This window comes from Mastacembelus armatus, chromosome 2 (genome assembly GCF_900324485.2).
Source record: "Mastacembelus armatus chromosome 2, fMasArm1.2, whole genome shotgun sequence".
NCBI classification, from domain to species: domain Eukaryota; kingdom Metazoa; phylum Chordata; class Actinopteri; order Synbranchiformes; family Mastacembelidae; genus Mastacembelus; species Mastacembelus armatus.
In genome coordinates this window covers 9,497,514-9,516,612 of record NC_046634.1, presented here as the reverse complement: position 1 = coordinate 9,516,612, position 19,099 = coordinate 9,497,514, and the positions used below count along the sequence as shown (strand labels likewise).

General features: G+C 43.7%; 1 protein-coding gene across 4 annotated transcripts in view; it reads right to left on the bottom strand.

The window, feature by feature from the left end:
* Positions 1–19,099, bottom strand: part of zeb2b (zinc finger E-box binding homeobox 2b) — an 83,575-nt gene that overhangs the window by 8,366 nt on the left and 56,110 nt on the right. For 2 of the 4 annotated variants that reach the window (XM_026301398.2, XM_026301400.2), the window contains exons 3-7: positions 12,749–13,003; positions 7,205–7,273; positions 4,704–4,892; positions 3,320–3,534; positions 189–297 (exon numbers count right to left, since the gene is read on the bottom strand). In XM_026301398.2, coding sequence (XP_026157183.1) covers positions 189–297; positions 3,320–3,534; positions 4,704–4,892; positions 7,205–7,273; positions 12,749–13,003 — 837 coding nt within the window. The remainder of the gene's footprint in view (positions 1–188; positions 298–3,319; positions 3,535–4,703; positions 4,893–7,204; positions 7,274–12,748; positions 13,004–19,099) is intronic. The other 2 variants (XM_026301399.2, XM_026301401.2) reach the window with 1 other exon arrangement.

The window sequence follows — 19,099 nt, the reverse complement described above, 5'->3', positions numbered from 1 at the left end:
CACACTCACATGGATTTCTAAGCAAATATTGTACTTGGCAAGGGGAAGGATTCTTAACACAGTTCAGTGTCCATTAACAGCGGGGAGGGTCCAAAATAAACCAAATGGAATTTCTGCAGATTCATGGTGTTCCTAAATCACTGAATGAATATTCAAAGAGCAGGGCAGCATTCCTCTTGCTAACTCACCGCTATGAATCCGGAGGTGCTCCTTCAAATGGTGCTTGTATTTGAAGGCCTTGCCACACTCGGTGCATTTGAACTTGCGGTTGCCGGCCGCTTGGTTGAGCAGTTGGTGCTGTGACAGAGAGAGAGAGAGAGAGATTCATGTTGAAAAAACACACAAACATCGTGGGGTGATAGTTCAATAAATAATCACAATCGGTCGGCATGACAACAAGCAACAAGCACAACGGCTCCTGTCGCCAACGGAGCATCTTGGCTTTCTACTCCCACCTCCGTTGAGCGACTACAGGCAGCGGCGGTGATAACAGAGAATCACATACCTTTTAATTTCCTGGCTCCTCAGCCAAAGGAGGCATGCCTTTAGAATTTGGCAGCCCAGAAAATAGAATAAATGAAAAGAGTCTTTTTTCCTCTTCATTAGAACCACCAATCTGATCTACTTTTCATTAATTTGGGCCTAATCAGTCCAAAAGGTATTCAGAATCATTTGTGAGCTCTTTCACATACCTGTATTCACATCATTTGAATTACACTTTGTATTTTTTCATAACGGTTTCAAATGTTCTTCAGTAATTGGGACTTTTTTCAAGCCTCAAATGTCTCTTTAATAATGTCAGGATACAGAACAGAGCGTTGTAGTCCCAGCCTTGATTTGCTGTTCAAAGGTAAACATCAGTTGCAATCCATCAAATTTGCAATTCAAACAAGGACTGTTCTCAGAAGAAAAAATAAAAATATAATACCCAGCAACAACAACGACTCTGTCTGTGTAAACCTGGCTCGTCACTCATGAACAATTAATTCCAAGTGGGAGGTGAGCATGTTAAACAGTGAGTAAATAAAAAAAGAAAAAGACACATTTTTACTGAGCTCACTCGGGGGAAAACACTGTGACTCCCTCATCACTGTTCAGCCTTGACAAATGCAGGGGTGTGTGCTGACTCTACCCACATTCCTGGGGAGACAGATGGTGGCGCGCAGGACACTGGGAGGACTGGGAGGAATTGTTCAAACAGCCCCAACCTTCAAAGATCAAGCAGGGAGAGTCAGGGGCCCCACCAAGCGCCGGAGAGGGACCCCACTGCTCGTATGTTGCTGAGTTGCATAAACAAACAGCAACAGCTGCTTCGGTGCCTCCGCCCCCACCTCCACCACCACCATCCCCTTACTTCCCCCCTGAGGACCCCTGCCCGGTAAACTTTAGTCTCACCACCACTGCTAATAAGACACAATCGCTCTGCACAGTTAATTGTGAATGGCACCGGCAAAATGCTCCATCTCCCCTTCATGGCTCGTTGTCAGTGTGAACACCACCACTGCTGGTTGTGGGCGGGGACCTGACTAGATGTTTGCATATGTATAAGCTCTAATTAGTCATATTTCGGCTAATTGGTTAAGAGGAGGAGGAGTATTAAGGCCTGTAGACATGTGAGACAGAGCAGCATGGACGGGTTTACCTATCAGGACATTATTCTTCATGTTTATCTCTTTGCTCCTTTGAACTCCTGAGTCAACGTATATTATTTGGCAAATATATAGTTTCACATGAACACGTGCTTGTTTTGATTGTGCCTTCACAATGTGTTGTGATATATTTTACATTTGAGATTTTCTGACCCCCCCAAAAAACAAAACAAAATGAAAAACAAACGAGTAAGACATCACCTCAATCTCATCTTGAGGATTAGCATTTAAACAGTCCAGATAATTTACAAATCAAGATACCCGGCTTTGTGGAAGGACCTGCAGCACTTGAATAGGACTCTCTGGCCATTGGCTCGACTCTGGAGGGGAGCAGCAACAGCATTGTAATATGAGGATTGGGACAGCGGCTCACTCGGCCGGCCCATCTGCTCACGTTTACACCCAGCTGGTAGATCAGGTGAAAGTGCTGGCTGCTGTCATCTGATCAAATCAGCCACAGTCTGAGCCTGTCATCCTCGCTTCAGAGAGCACAACACAACACCCACGACCTGGGACTGAACACCGCAAAGCATCAGGCTACATGATGTCATCTGTGATTGGCTGAATCGCCAAATTTTTTTATAACCCTACTGTACATTCAAGGTTTTTTCTGGAGGAGGATGTCCATGAGAAAATTATCTATCAAAGGAGTAACACACATGAAAGGGCCAATCCATTTGTGCTGCAGTTAGTATGTTGGTGGTTATAATGTAATCTAGGAAGTAACAGGCAGCTGCTTTCAGATTTTACATTTTTATTTATTTATTTTTTTGCAAATGTCAACCTGTTTGCTTTTGAGTTTCTGAGCCAAAGAGTTTTTGCCATACAAGAAAATATCAGCTTCAAGGATGTAGTAACAGTTTCTCACTGCTCCATTTGTGTCTTCGATAAGATGATTTAATTTTTTCAACTAATTCTCCAGTTACAATCATCCTTCGAAGCACAAATACACACTCCATCTACTTTAAAATTTACTGCTCCAATTTTAGTTCACTGAGAAGTTATAATTATGCCTCAATGTGTGAGAACTCTGAAAGCGTGCATTTTTTTTAACCACAATCTATCTCACCCCACATCTTCAACTTAAAGCTGACAAGCGAGTTAAACACCCGTGACTGCTGGATGTGTTTTCACCTCACAGGACTTTAAGGTGATTCATGCTAACTGCCAGCAGATTCACATTATATTTCAGACATATAGGATATAAATCGCTGGAGAAAATTCAAGTATACACAGATGTTTATGCAGTGCATGAAATTAGAAGTGGGGGGAGAGGTGGGGATTGATGGAGTACTATGACTGCAGGCTGCACCAGAAGAACATTAAAGGCCAGGAGTGAAGTGAAGTTAAGGAGCTGATAAAAATTTCCAAATTGGAAATTAACACAATCATTCGATCGTGAACACGGGACTGGAAAATCATATCAGGGAGGGCCATCAAAAAACCATTTAGGGCCTCAATTAAAGTTATTACCATTAAAGGATCTGCATCTTCAAAATGCCATGAAAAATTAATAATGATTGCCAATCAGAAAAAATGATCTCTCTTCTCTGAGGGATTAGAGCACATTAGAAACGAGAAAGGGGACAGAAAGATGAGGACAGGGGAAAAAAAAAAAATCGACAGAGAATGAAGGGACGAAGGAAAAAAAAAAAAAGAAACCCCCTCACCTGATCCCTCGCAGGCTTGTGTGTGGCCATATGTCGCTCAAGCTGAGTGCGGTAAGCAAACGTGTAGTTGCACAGAGGGCAGGCGAAGTTCTCCTCGTTCTTCTCATGGCGGTACTTGATGTGCTCCTTCAGCGATGTCAAACGCTTGTAGCCCCGGTCACAGTAGGGGCAGGTCAACAGTTGGGCGAAGGCATCTGGCGTTCCAGGTGGCAGGTCTGCACGGGAGACAGCGGGAGGAGGGGGAGGAGGAGGGGTAGGAGGAGGAAGGGGAAGGGAAAGCGGGCCAAAAGGTCAGCGAATCAATGGCAGCTAACGGGCGGGCTGCCCAGAGTGGTATGGGAGTTATCTCTGCAATCTGCTCCACATGAGAGCCGCAGTGTCAGGCTGGCATCCGCTGCACTATGACCTCCTCCCGACTCCTCACACACACACACACACACACACATTTTACATACAGCATTTACACTCAGCCCCTGTTTCCTGGACATCACACCGGATGCACAGACACATATATAAAATCACAAGCTGATGAACTTGACCACCATTCCTCCACCAGTCCTACTCACTTTAAACCGCCCTCACTTTTTAATCCTGCTGACGTTCATCATGTCTGAAGCATGAATCATGAGCCAGTTCCAACTCAACCCCACTCCCCCTGGTTCTTCCCCTCAGAGGTGCACTATCTGATTTCAAGCCCCTGCCCAGCTGTTGCTTAAGAGTGTAGGTAAACACCAAGGCATCCGGCGAATCTGTGGGACCAACAGCTGCCTGGTCGTGTCAGCGGGAAGAGCTGCTCCTCTGTCCAGACGTCTTTACTTTCTTTTTTTTTTTTTAATCTTTGCTGGTACGAGAGAGAGTAGCTGAACCAGCACGTGCTGTTACTGCAACAATCAAGCAACAGGCGGGGTTTAATATCACCCCAGATTTTTAGAAATTTATATTAAGGTCATGATATTCTGAAATTCTTTTGATACCAGTGCCAATACTACACCTTAGAGCAAAGACTTGTAGCTGAGACTGGTGACCTGTCCAAGACCTGTCCTGCCTTTCACCCAAAGAGAGCTGGGACAGGCTCCGGCAGATCCCTGTAACCCTAATTAGGACTAAGCAGGTATAGATGATGGATGGACGGAAGTTTAACTAATGTAAAGGTCTAGAGTCTAAACTCCAGTGGCTAATGTGGCTAAGCTAACTTTAGATCTAGTGTAAGTTCAAGAAGTTCAAGACCCAACCTGAGTGCCCTGATCTAAAATCTCTGAAATTAATATCCAGTGTTCAGTGTTATAAAATAATGTAGGTACAATCTTTGATGTCCTTTCTGTACTCATCTTGGCTTGACTTTGACCTTTAACCCCCACCCTCTGAACCCCTGCAGGATTCGTACCGTTCTCCTCTGGACCGGTGGCCTCTGGTGTGCCCAGGCGGGACAGCTCCTCTGGGGCTTCTGGGTAGATGATGGCGGTGTCGCCGCGCTGCAGGTACTCGGCGATGCTCACCACGTGGCTGTCGCCGTCGTCTAGCTTCCGCTTGGTGAAGAAGTCCTCAAACTCTGAAGTGCAATCGACGCTCTTGACTGAAGGAGAGGAAGAGGGAGCGGAAGAGAGACGGTGAAGGAGGAGACCAATAGAGAGAGAGAGAGGGGGGAGGAATAAATTGGATTCATTTCTTCCCCAGAGAAATGTCTTACAGGAAGATATTGGGAACATCATGGTGGAAATGCGATCAGGACAGCCACCCTAAAACATTACGGCCGTGCTTTGGGGAGGATACATCTAAATTACTGGGTTTGCTTGTCACGCTATGCCAGCTAAAATAAGAAATGTAACTTAATCGAGCCAAGAGTCAGAGATAAACGTGCTACCATGTGCTGCTGAACTCCAATGTGTAAAAAACTTCACTGACCTGATTTGTTCATGACATAAAATCTGATTTTGAGTTTAGGACTAAAATACAAAAAAAAAAGAAAAGAAAAACACACTCATACATAGATACACACAAGCGTCGCTTAATCAGCAACAGAGCCACGTTTCTTTGTATTGACTTTTACATATAAGGTCAATCAAGACACTGTGGCTTTTGTTGATTCTGTGTTGAATAGATTACCAGGGCCAAACCACAAACCAGTGCAGAGAAGAGAGGAAAAAAAAAAAAGACAGTCAAGCTTTGCCATAGCTGAGTAGAACGTATCTTAAGCCAGCCAAAGTGCTGAGGCCACACAATGCGTTTTCTCAAATTATTTCCCTCTCCCTTTTCTTCGGGGAAACTCTTAAGCTGCAGTTTGGAGATAGCTGCCTCCAAAAACAAACCAGAGCTAAAAGAAATCAGCAGCCTTCATTAGTCAAGGGGATGGCCGACTTTCAACACACACACACACACTGTTTACAACCTGAAGAGATTCTGGAGGCTGTTTGGTTTTGTCAAACCAAAAAACGAGCGACGTCTTATCAGACTTCATCCCCCGTTAATTAGGCTTTTAGACTGTGAGCTAAGGTGAGGTTTAAAGAGCCATTTGTTAGGCGTGATGACTTTGCGGTCCAATTTGTGAAAGGTCAAGGTAGGAGATATTTGGTTGTCAAAAATGGCACCGAAATGTCATCGGTGCCAATGGATCGCAGTTGATATCGGTGATAGCATAATTTACAGCATTCTCATTAGATGGTTCTTTGTGGCTTCTGAAGGCTGCTAAGTTAAATGTGAAATGTTCTTTATGTTTTACTTTCAGTCGATGCAACCGACCGAGCTTCTCTACCTCAATTAGACGAGATTTAATCCTTCATGTTTGCCTTTTTGGGTTATTCTGGATGAAAAACACAAACACAGTGTTTCTTTAAGGAGGACTGACCAACTTTTCTTCCTGCAGAGGAGGATATCACCTGGATCAAAGTGAGCTTTGGGACCAGGACGTGATCAAACTGCTCATGTCTTTAAATGAAATCATATGTGATTCGAGTGGCGGGAGCTTCCACGGCGGTGCCACAGTATTGTTTCCAAAACTCCTTTAAGCACTCAAGATGGAAAACATTTGCTCTGCTTGAGTTTTCAGAACAGAGAGAGAAAAAAGTGACGTTGAAAACACCACGATGAGCTGAAAGTAATAATAATTAAAGCTGAAAGGGGGGTTTTGGAGGCGTTCTGTGGGGTGAGTTTGGTTTACCATAACAGCGTCCGATGCCAGTTGTCATGTTGGCCAGGATGATATCATGGAAGGGAGGGGTGCATGGCTGCAAATCAGTTTTTGTGCCGTAATGAAAAATGGCAGGTAGGGTTTGGTTCCACCAGGATCAGGTGTCAGGACACACACATGCTAAGAGTCACTTAGCTAACCAGCGAGGCTGAAAACAGCTTGTGTAATCAAAGGTTAGAAAAATCAGAATCACTTCAGCTGCCTATAGACATACAGGCTCAGTGGTCATTGAGTCAGCAGGACATGATTTTCCATGAATTACAGCACACAGCCAGGGGTGTAATTGTTTCGTTCGTGTTATTTTATAGAAGGAGTAGCCAATTTGGGGTCAACCTCCAAATGGGGTCAGGAGATGATTAATAGGATAAAGCAGCTGCAACATATTTCTGCTGCACAGAAGTCTACTTTACACAAACTCAATTTTTTGCTTTTGAATTACTGTGACTGTTGGATTACAAACATTTACCCTTTAACACCCGCTCACACAAATGGACTATTCTGATCTTGTTTGATGTTCAATGCAGACTGTGCATTATTTATAGGACAGGGCATTCTGTTTGAAAATGTCCACATGAAGGTGTTTTTACTCTTCTAGCAAACTGTCTAAACTAGGACAAGGGCTAAGCACTGCTTGGTGAGAGAGGCTACAGGTAGATGTCACAAGACAAAAACATGACATTCATCACGTCCGGTTAACTCACCTGTACCATTTCCAACTGCCTGCAAAGTGCCATCAGGCCCCAGGGTGTCGAAATCATCTTTTATTTCATCTGCACAGAAACAGAGAAGAAGAAAAAGAGGGTTGGGGAGGGTGAGTGCCTCGGTGTGCCATGCAAACCAACAAACGCTAACAATGAGGCCTTTAAGATGAAGGTATGGAGAAAGCAATAAAGGCACCGCTGTGCATCGCAGCGTGCCGCGGCTTTGTTCGACGTGCTTAATGAATACTATCATCTGGGCCAGACAGTGACTTATTTACCTTTAACATGACAACAAGCGGCGGGGGAGGCGAAGAAAGCTTCAGTCGCCAAACACAGCGATTAAATACAACACGGAGCACATCCACCTGAGCAATCATAGAGCTCCAGCCAACACACAGGCTGAGCTTATTACTCCCTGGCTGTGACGCCGCTGCAATGCTCTGCATGCAGGATCACGCTTGTTTTATCACATGTCATTTGGTGGATGCTTTTATCCAAAGCTGCTTGGAGTATTGTGAGCACACACATTTTTTTGATTTGCCACAATCCCTAGAAGAGACTTACTCCTGACTAAAAAGAATACAACTCTTAACCACAAATTAAGAGTTTTAGTTGCACAAACATTTCTCAGGGGCAGAGCAGCTCCAGAGGCAGAAATAATCTCATTGGTCGGGATAAACCTCGGGTGGGTGGAGCCAAAGAATTAATGTTTTCTGGTGAAGTATGCAGAAACTGAAGCCTGTTAAAACAGGAGGAAACTATTATTTCTAAGCCCTATATGCATTATCCTAAAAAGGAGAGTGGCTTTGGACAAAATGGCTAGTTCAGAAAATGAAAGTTGCCTTTACCCACTGAGCATCGACGGGGTTATTTACAGAATCTGCACCATTTTCTGCCTTAATGACGTAAAAAAATGTGTATTGAAGATTAAAACACGTTAAAACAATCGACCTGAGCTGAGTCTGTATGTGAGAGAGGTTTGATTTTAAGGTCGCAGTTTTTAGACATCTCACTGGTCAGACTCATTGGTATAAACAGAACAGGTTCTCACTGCCAATCAGGATAATGGCACCCAGTCTGTACCGACGGGCAGATACCGCCCTGGCACAGGTGAGGCAGCTGTAAATAAACGGTGGATTGACAGGCTCATAAACGAAGCCTCTTTTGACAAATTCATCCCTCCACGGTCGACAGGAGGACACTGACTGAACAATCAGCTTAAGGACTCCCTGGTCCCTCCTTCCTGCCCGCTCTGTAAAAATTAAATCAAGGTGCTTCCGAGAAGATGGGGGCTTGTGTTAAAAAAAAAAAAAAAAGAACAAGAAACCTGCATTGTGTGACTTACACGCATCTGTTCTTGCTCTACTTCTCCTGCAAGGACGTTACAAGTGTTGCATTGTGAAGTTTTATTTTTTTTTTACCCATCCACAGCAGGATCTGATGTATCTGACTTTCCCTTGGCTATTTAATCAGGATGAGCGCCTACACTGAGAAACCTGGCTGAGATATTACAGGAAAGGTGGTGGGTGTATTGTTGATAATAATGTTATCCTGCTTACATTATTCTACACAAAAGCCAGAAACAAAAAGAATTTTTATTTTTAGTTGAAAACAATGGGCTTAATAGTTGAGGAATGCATTCTAAGGCTTGCAATTCAGGGTTTTCGTGAAATGAAAGATTTGGCTTCTGTGGTGAAATGATAAATACCCCTGTCAATGGCTTCGGAGAATAATGACAGACTTCTCTGGAGGGGTATGTCCTAGTTTAACTTTCCCCTTGCTAAGATTTTTTTTCCCCTGACTTTTTTTCTGTACATTTGATTGCACGTCTGCCAACAGCATCAAAACCACAGGCACAGTATGAGAAAATAAATGGGCTTTAAACAACATAAATTAAAAGTATGGCAAAACAAAACAGATTAAAAAAAAAACACTGCGCCACAGATTAAAATATACCCACAAGTATCAGATGTCACTATGCATAAAAGCCTCCCCCCTTTTGCACCGAACACCGTGAAAACTCCCTCATATTTCTGTGTCCTCGTAGGCACTGTGTTTGCTTTGGGTAATCAAATTTGGTTGCATACTTCTGGTCTGACGCAAGGGGATGACCAGTGGGATTTACTGGCCCTCCAACTCTCCCTTATTTACCTTGGAAAACTTGTGTTATCTGTGGTGTGAAGGGAGGGACGGCTGCTTCCAGTAGGAGGTAGGCTAATACCACATACACCTCTGCTGCGGCCTCTGGCACATATACATGCATGCATCCATGCCAGTCCTTAGCTGCATTTAAATGGGACAAAGTGTCATTGTGGTGAGGTGGCTGCCTGGTCGTTGTGTAACGTTGCTGCTGTGGAGCCTCCTTCACACACAGATTTCAGAGGAAATGTCCAATTTCATGTTTTAATCCCTCTGAAAAGAATCTAAAATATTCATAAGGTAAAAATGGTGCAAGAAAGACAAAAACAAGGGAAAAGGCGAGATTTGATTTCCCCTGGAGTCATTTATGCCACAGATATGTGCCTATTCTTGGTCATGGAAAGCATTTGGGATCAAACTGTCCACTAAATGCTGGAAAAGTGTGTTTTGTCAGCAGTAAATCACAGAAGACCTGAGGCGGTAAGGTACACACCTCCTTGAAGAGTGATGTTGAGGTCTGAAAGCCGAGTCTGGACTCAGGAGGAGTCCAGAATACCTTGGCCAGACTGTAATTCCACCTATTTTTGTAGCAGCTCCGATTTTGTTTATTTTGAAAACATTCCTATTTTATGGCCGGTCACCGCAGTCACAGGAGCTTTAAGGTTCTGCCTTTGTGCATTCAGCCTCATTTATCCTGCAAATGTCATGTCTGAGTAAAACGTTTAATAGTCTCAGAATCTCAGAAACAAAATCTCATTAAAACAGCTTTCAGAAAGCTGATGCCAATTGTGGTATTTTTAGAGGGAGGCTGTCAATAACAAATATTTTGCGTCGGTGTTTCTCTCAAATCTCAACATTTTACAGCCAAAGAATACAGTGAATTTTATTCTTGGCAAAGTGAAAACCATCTCAAACACTACACTTATTGAAAAATATGGGAAACTCCTGGATGCAGTAGGTGTTTAAATGACAAATTAATAACTGCAAAACTTGATAGATGTGCAAAGTAAACAAGAGCCACTGTTTTATCAAAAACAGAAGGCAGAGTTTGGCAAAAAATGGGTAAAAAAAAGTGTTTTTTTGTTTTGTTTTCAGATAATTAATCTGAAGGATGGAGCAAAGATGCTTCCAGAAAACATGAGGAAATAAGTGAGATTTCTGCAGCCAGTGATTGCTGCAATGTTAAGTCAGAAATCCTCCTGATGCACTAGAGGAGAGTTTAAAAAGGGCAGAGGGAGAGATCACAGGTGATTTATGTGAAAACGTCTGTCAGTGATAATGATGTCATGCTTTCCAGCGCATCGCGTCCAGCCTCACTGTGGGATGAAGGAATGTCAAGGACAACGCCAGACACAAGACACGGAGATAAACTTTTTCTTTCACTTACATAAGATAGTTATGTCTCAGAAACTCACTTAGGGCTAAGCACACTTTTAAGGCATCGCAATAAACGAGTCTGTTTGTGACGTTTGTCTGTTCGTTTTTGGACTTTTACTGCAATTCCCAAACATCTGAGGACCTTTAATCTATTTTATCCTCTCACATCTCCAAGACCTGGGCAAAAACCCTAGATAGGGGAGTGACGACCAAATCAGTGCGAGTAGGAAGGAGGGAGGGTGCTAACTTATCTCAGGCCTAAGTTATGTGCTGAGGTATCACTGTAGACACTTAGGCACCGAGGAAGAAAAAAAAAAAGGCTGGGAAACACAGCACCCGCAAGATTGGGAAAGAGACTCCCAAACGCTCTAATGAACTTGACTTGCTCTCTGAAATATGTCAGACACTTTATCACACAAGAAGCATATTATCTGGGAATTGCAACATAGTTGAATTACAGACATTATGGCACCACGGGTCTTTATCAAATAAACAATTACCGTATGCAACGACAGCTTGTTTATCCTTTATCTTGATTTATTTACCAAACTGTCTTTTCTTTCTACCGGAGCAAAAACGAACTGTTATTTAGAAGAAGCAAATGTTGATACCCACTACGTTTTTTTTTTTTTTTTTTTTTCATCCCTAATAAATGTGCAATTTTCCCCCATATTAAAATTTAAGACTGCTGAATGTTCCCCCGTTTTTCGGCAGCGTGCACAGCTAGTTCATTAGCAGAAATGAATAGCGAAGCCCAGCTCATTTAAATGGGCTGTCTTACATGACTTCTCGCCATACTCTGTTCCTGTCACATGCTTCCAAGAATCATTGACTCTTATTATACATGTAAATGGCTATCATAAAAATAAAAATTTCATTTAAGATTGTTAATGACTTTTTGCAGCAGTCTTGCTTCCTTTAATGATTATACCCTGCCCTCTAATTAAAAGTATTTATCTTTCAAGCATCCATGACTGGGGCCCCCACCAGCAGACTCACTCAACAAAAGACAATAAGTCAGTCAGGTTTGGGGAGGTATCACCTGCCTGGGATTAAGCAGCTTGTTAGGGAGGAGGTACTGCACGGCATCAGTGACTGTTGGGATTGTTGAAATACCAAAAACACTGAAACACTTGGACTAAAACTAACCTCCTGTCCTGCATCTCCTGAAACACTGAATCACATCCACCACATTTTCACCTCCCAGTGCTTTTCATTTTCTGCAGCTCTCAGGCTTTTTTTTTTTTTTTTTTTTGAGGTTATACATTACTGTAAATATTTTTTGTTGTTTGGCTCAGCGCAGGACTTTTCTCTAAGCATGAACCAAATGGTCTCTGTCGCTCACAGAGAAACTGTTTATCGTGTCTGTCTGCTGAGGGAGCATCATCGGGGCTTCACCGTCAGACCTGGCTCAAGCACTGTTTGCAAAATGCTTCGTGGGGTTTGTTTAAGTCTACTCGGGCACCAGATGGGTGGGGTTTACCGCATAAGATGATACCACGAGTGGCAGGATGTGCACACATTTGCTAGAAAGTATCTGAAAGTCAGCTTAGTGGTAGGTTTTGTGATTGACAGCTCACCTGAAGCCCACACATCTGGTAAAGCAGATAGAAGGAAAAGCTAGAAGCATTTTAATGCATTTCATGATCCAGATCTGTGGCGAACACTGAAAAACACAGTGATTTGGGACACGGTGTCTTTTTATTTTTAATGAAAGCTCTTTTGATCATGCTTTGACTAATTTTGTGTTTTTCTCTTTCTGCAGCTCATGATTCTCAGATTCTTTGCAGATTTTACATTATGAGGAACATCTTTCCATAACTTGTCATTTCATATGACAAACTGCATCTTTGGTTCCACTTATATTTCTTGGAGGTGAGAAGAATCGGTTAAAAACCGCAGGGGGAACAGCCACGTCTCCTTGGATCAACCAGACTTACTGATGTAGTTAAGAGGTCAACCGTTCTGTGTCCGCTCAGCCAATCAGATTTAAATGAATCTCTGCATTGTTCAGGTTAAGACACTCACCAGTACCGTCGACCGAGGCACTCAGCATGTCATTGTCGGGCCAGATGTGCTCCACGCCGCTGTCCCGCATCTCGTCATCCTCCTCGTCCTTGGTCAGCAGGCCGTGGCTCTCGGCGCGTGGCGAGGCCTCCGGGTTGGTGAGGCTGGCCGGGCTCCCTGTGCCGTTGATCAGGGGGTCTTCCTCAGACACCGGCAGCTTGTCCTCCTCCTCCGTCTCGGATCCTGTCTCCACCACATTCTCGTAGTTCAGAGCTGTTACAGAAAGAGACAAGAGAAGGACTCGCCTGGTCAGTACAGGAGAGAAGTAACGTTGTGCACATACAGTGAACCAGCAGGGGGTGAACAACAGGTTTAGTGTGACAGCAGTCCTGACGACAAAACACCAGCATCTTGTCACAGGTATAAGATGCATATTAACTATTATTGCTGGCAGCCTGTAATGTTATTCAGTCAGGTGTGTACTGTTTTGAGTGTCAGCTAAACGATGCAGCTCTAAACATAAATGACAGGAATATGAAAAAGGTTTTTGACTTGTTTTGGAAATTGAGTTTCATTTCCACATTAAAAAGGTCACCCAACATCACTGCTCACTCCAGGGCGTAGGCGTTTTGTTTTTTTTTTTTTTGTGGGTTACACCCCAATTACAGCATCCACGCCTGGAATCTGTGACTGAGCCGCAGCAGTGGGCAGACAGCTGTCGAGGAGATATGAGCCAAAATAGCCACTAATTTTCAGTCCTGCTCACATGCCTTGGATGCCAACAAGCTGCACCTTTCAGGATGGCTCTGCTCCGGAGCATACCCATCACGTTTGAGATGCTCTGCATAGCACATATAATATTACAAATGTTACTGCTGTGCACACAAAAGGCTTAACCTATAGGGGATCATTCATCTTGTCTACGCATTGAATGTCTTCACATTTGCATTGCCAGTGAACCTTGAACATACATATAAATGTTTCCAAACAAATGAAAATGTAGAGACAAGACAGCGCCTGGAGGCCTATTGAGTACACACATTCAAGGAGATAGGCTGATACACACACACACACACACACACATTTAAAAGTCCAGAGCAGCATCAGCAGGGCCCGCCCGGTTCCACAGCACTCAAGTCCCACACATATGCCTGCTTTTCTTAAAATAGATGGCCTGTAAATAGGGGCTGTGAAGTCAATCAAAGGTGGTTCGCGTGCAAATTAGTCACCGCCATCCGCAGGTTCTCGGTGCATACTCTCCGCAGCATAAATCCAGGCAGAAACAGCATGGCATCACAAAGGGACACACCTCAGTGGCAGCTTACACAAGAATGTTCTGCGGTAAGATGGGAGGGCCTGGAGTTTGAGCCACCATCCCGAGGAGGTGGAGCCTTTTTTTTCTGTGCTTTAGTTGAATTTATGTTTCTGAGTAAAAGAAAAGGCAGCAGCAAGCCCATAGATCAGCAGTCTCAGTGAAAATCAACAGATTTACATCTAATAGATGCCAGTTCCTGTTTAATATTGGTACATAAATAGTATAAACTACGCTAATGCCTCACGTTGCGGCCTTTTATAGAATCAACAAGCTTAATTAAGATCGTTCTCGTGTCAAGACTGTGGCCTGAAAGTGTCCCTGCCTCTTGAACTTTCCCAGAATGTAGAGCACCAACAAGATGAAGTTCACGCATGACATTTCTGAGGACATTATACATATCAAAAGATAAGCCTCCCTACACCTCCTCCTAACACGTCTCCCTATGATTGACTGGTCTGCACTTGCCTTCAACGAACAACTGCACAACAGGTGCAAATTAAAATGAAAACAGGGCTTTCAAACGTGGGAGCGGAGACAGGGGGAGGAGGGTGGCAGGCAGGCAGGCAGGCAAGAGGGAGGGAGGAGGAGGAGGAGGAGGAGGAGGAGGAGGAGGGTGGGAGCACGGTGACCTGCCTCGAATACCAATCGACGGAGGAAACAAAACCTTTTCAAGAGGTGTGATCACAAGGGTTTAGGCAAGTTCAGACTCAGTAATGCTCCTTGGAGATGACAAAAAAGGCAACCGGGTTTGGAGACCCAGGAGAGGAGAGAGACGTTAAGAATTCCTGGGTGGTCTACATCTACCTTGGTACAATTGATACTGTGGCTTTTATGGAGAAGTTAAATACGAAAGAGAAGCATGTACCTGTTTAACTTCAGACATCAGGACGACTGACTCACTACAAGTCTGAAATCTCTCAGCTTAAAGTCCTGCAACAACAACAAAGTGAACATTTTGGTATTCACCTCTCTGCGCCCCGTCACCCCTGAGGTTTTGAACTTTTCTTAGTAATGTCCCATCAGCTCTGTGTCCCCCAACTTCCAGAAGAGGGGGGGCAGCAGCGCGGGGCTGGTAGAACAAAAGGCCAAGAGGCTTGGGAAGCTATCAACCCGTCGCTGTGAACCTGATCTCTGGATGCAGATTCAATGACGGCAGAGCAGGGGCCAGCTGAATGAAATTATCTAAGGCTGGAAAGGTTTTAAAGGGCCTATTCTTCCCCAATAAAAGGAGCGAGGGAGCTTCTTTTTGTTTAGCAACACATCCACTGCAGCGATGTACACCATTCTGACTTCAAAAATCCCACATAGGGAATGAGACAACACAGCCTTCTGCAACAAACTTTCCAGGTCATGACGGAAATGCAGGACTGCAAAGTAAATCCTGGAGAGACAAAGTCGAGCGTACATGTTGTTTTCTCACCAGTTTGAACCCTTCTCTGCCTCCTGCTGCTTTTCCTTATCTCTCATGATGTCTTGTCCTCAACTTTCTGAACAAATTTAGGCGTGGGGGGCGTTGAACTGTCTGTGAAAACTACAGTAGACGCAATCTTCTCTGAACGTCAACTGTCTCCTCCGCATTCAACATATACCTCCAAGAAGGCAAAATGACAGTGGGGTGCTTGTCAAGTCAAATGCGTAGTATTAACGTCAAGAAAGCCACCATTGTTTAGGTGCCACCGCTGACAAGAGCCTCTCCCTCTCCGAACACGAAGCATCTATTGGTATTGTGTCACACAACAAAGTAATTCTAACCTACTAATATTTCGCAGGCAGTTATTTTGTCCCCCCCCGAACCTCACTCTTAATCAGCCTTTTGTGTTGCTGAGGAGAGAGAAAGACAAAGAAAAGATAATGTTTACTTCTCAAATGCCTCTCCTCTCCTTTTCTTACCTTAAGTGTCATCCTCGACAAAAGCAATTAGAGCTGACGTCGTACGAGCCGCTGCTACCTGTTTGATATTGCTTTATTCTCCTCCTGTTGAAGGTAAATAAAGGAACTCCTTTGGAGTTGAGTTTTGAAGATAATTAAAATGGCACATGTAACAGCACGATTCTTGTTTAATATCAGGTTTTAAACTATCTGACATAACCCTTTCACAGACCTGGCATTATTCTGTCATTCAGAAAAAAAGTACAGGGAGAGAGGAATATTGTATATTGATTAGGATGGTTACAAGCATCAGCAGTGACAGGCTGAGAGAGACCCAGAGAGCAGGGGAGAAAGTCTTATTAAAATCTCATCATTTCTTTGATGAAGATAAATAAAAGGAAAAAAGCTGTGACACAGGCAATACTTCAGCTGTGACAGTTGTATTCTGCAGATACTGAGAAGCCAGTGGAATTAATTTAGTGCCGGGAAACAAAACTCCAAATCTAAAACGATTGTATTTACAAAGTGTCAGGTTTGACAGTGAATGAAAATCTCCAGTGGTCAAAAACGCCTTTAATGTCGGACTTATAATCGACTCCTGCAAAACCTTTTTGACAACAGTTGTCGGACCACGTGGTGCATTCAAAGACACCCAAAGTCACGCAGCCACCAACTTGCTGCTTTGATGGTGCCCCCCTGCATACATATGTCACAAAACCTGTACGCATGTATGCACAGAATTTCTCTCAAGCTAAGAAACGCAGCACTAAATAAAATGTCAGATAGTAGCGAGTCTTTGATAGCAGACTTTAAATTCAGGTCTCGTAGAGCTAATGGAGCTTTATTTTGTTGCTTGAAAGATAAGCAAACCCAAATTTATCCTTTAACTTAACATCCAAAACTAGTTTTAAATTGTTTCAACAGCAGAAGTTTAAAGCTGCAACCTGTTAGCAACCGACGGCCTCGTTATCTATTCGTTAATGCAAATGATTTAAGTGTATGTTGCAGGAAGAGGTATTTAGCATTAAGTCTAAAATGGACTTTGGACTAGGGACCTTCGTAATGTGCTTCACTTCTTAACTTTAACTTTAAAATATTTCCCTCTACAGCTACACCTGTGCTCTTCTGAGGGAAACCTCTGCACAACGCTAACAGGTATAATCACATTTATTTATTGATCCCACAGCAGTTGTCCGTTGCACAGAGGAGGCTGCGTTAAAAGCCCTTCCTGCTCGAGTCTCAGCGCCAGAGAGAATGAGAGCTCTTTCTGTTCGGCGGGCCAACGGTGGAGGTGATCGCTGCGGGGGGAATGACTAACACCCACGTTCGCGCTCTCACGCTAACCCCAGCTGACTTTTTAGTCGAATGTCGAGGCTTAGCTCCAGGTGACACGCTCGGCCTCCTACGCCGATAATAAGCCAAGACATTCTCCCTATTGGATGATAACTGCTCGCGCTCGCTCCCTGTCTCATGAATGTGAGCCAAGCGGATCACCTGGATGGCTGCGAGGGAGATGGGGAAGCAGGAGCACTGTGTTAGTCAGTGCATGTGTGTTTGTGTGTGTGTGTGTTGGGGGGGGAGCATTAAGGTGGAAGCGAGGTCGCTGCCTTGTGGCTACGGCCAGCGGTAGCGGATTCTCATGATGACCTTTTGTCTACCATTGTTCCTGTCTGCAGCAGTTTAAGCACTTCCCCGGGTAAGTAAGTCTTACTCCTGATGGAAACCTCACACCTACAGCAAGACAGATTCTCACCAATATAACCTCATTTTACATCATTTTTACATTATATTGATTGTTTTTTGCTGCTTCATTTGGCTTTCTGCAGCTATTTCTACATTAGTTTTTCCTGTTTCATCATATAAGTTTCCAAAATAAAAAATCCCTATTTGCAAAACTGCTACTTGCCCATTCAAAACATTGCCATCAGGAAGTCAGTCCATTGCTATAAAATGCTGGTTAGAAACTGGAGTCACTGACAGAGAGAGAAAAATATGAACTCTTTCAAAGTATTAAAGTTTCCCCCCTTTCCCAGGAACAGGACTACTAGTATCTTTTAGAAGTGAACTGCCAGACAAAGGAATAGCATACATGTTTGGCTATTTTGTGCTATCTTGTCTCAGTATAATGGTGCGATCGTGCACAAGGGGCAAATCAGGGCCAAGTCGGTGAAAGGACGGTGGCAGAGGGCAAACAAAAGCTCTGAAAAGAGACAGAGAGAGAGAGTGAGGGGTGAGGGCCAGGGAGGGGAGTGGGCGACTGGGGAGAGACGATGAATGGTGAAAACTCAGTGAAGTGTAAACGCAACCTGGGAGTGTGTGTGTGTGTGTGTGTGTGTGTGTCTGTCTGGGCAGGGTGTGTGTGTATAGACGGGGGGGGGGAGTGAAGTCAGAGTGTGTGTGTTTGATTCAAGTTGTTGAGGACAACACTGTTTTACAACAAAAGATATTTTAAACTTTATTTTAAAGCTGCAGTAGGTTTAGCAGTAGACAAGAATCAACAGCCAGATAATTGTTAAAAACTCAAGTACGGAATCAGGTATATCAAGCCCAATAAACCTGAATCAACAACCAGCTAATTCAACATTACAAACAAAATTCAAGTAACTGCTGCTAAATATCACTAAACTAGACTCATCTAATCAGCATTCGCAAGAATTTCTATTTAAACAAGCTGCAAAACTATAAAATACAGATCAAAACCAGTGTCAGCCTGTAATTAACGGGATCAATTTTAAACATCTTTTTTTTTCTAAACCCAGTTTGTTCCCCTATGTGGAGAGAGAGAGAGAGTAAATGTTTCTGTGCATAACATCAGCCAACATATCCATGTTTGTTGAAAAGTCCGACGCTCATATTTATGGAAGTCCATTGCATCCATTGCATCATTTCTGGAAGCAGCACATAGATATCGTAAAATGTTTACAGCAGTGCAAATAAAAAAGAAAGAAACATTTGCGATCGCTTTGGTTGAGGGGGAAACTTCCAGTGCTGCTGGGTTTTGTCCGAGAGGAGACCCTCGCAGCAGCACTGACTCTAATTCAATTAAAGTCCCATTTATTTGCTGAGGAGGCCTGAGCAACAGACTGGGGAGGGAGAGGGAGGCAGGGAAAGCTTCAAGGTTTGCTCAACAGCTCAGAGGTCCCACCTTTGCTGGGTCCTGCATGGATTCACCATCTGTGCCCCCTCCC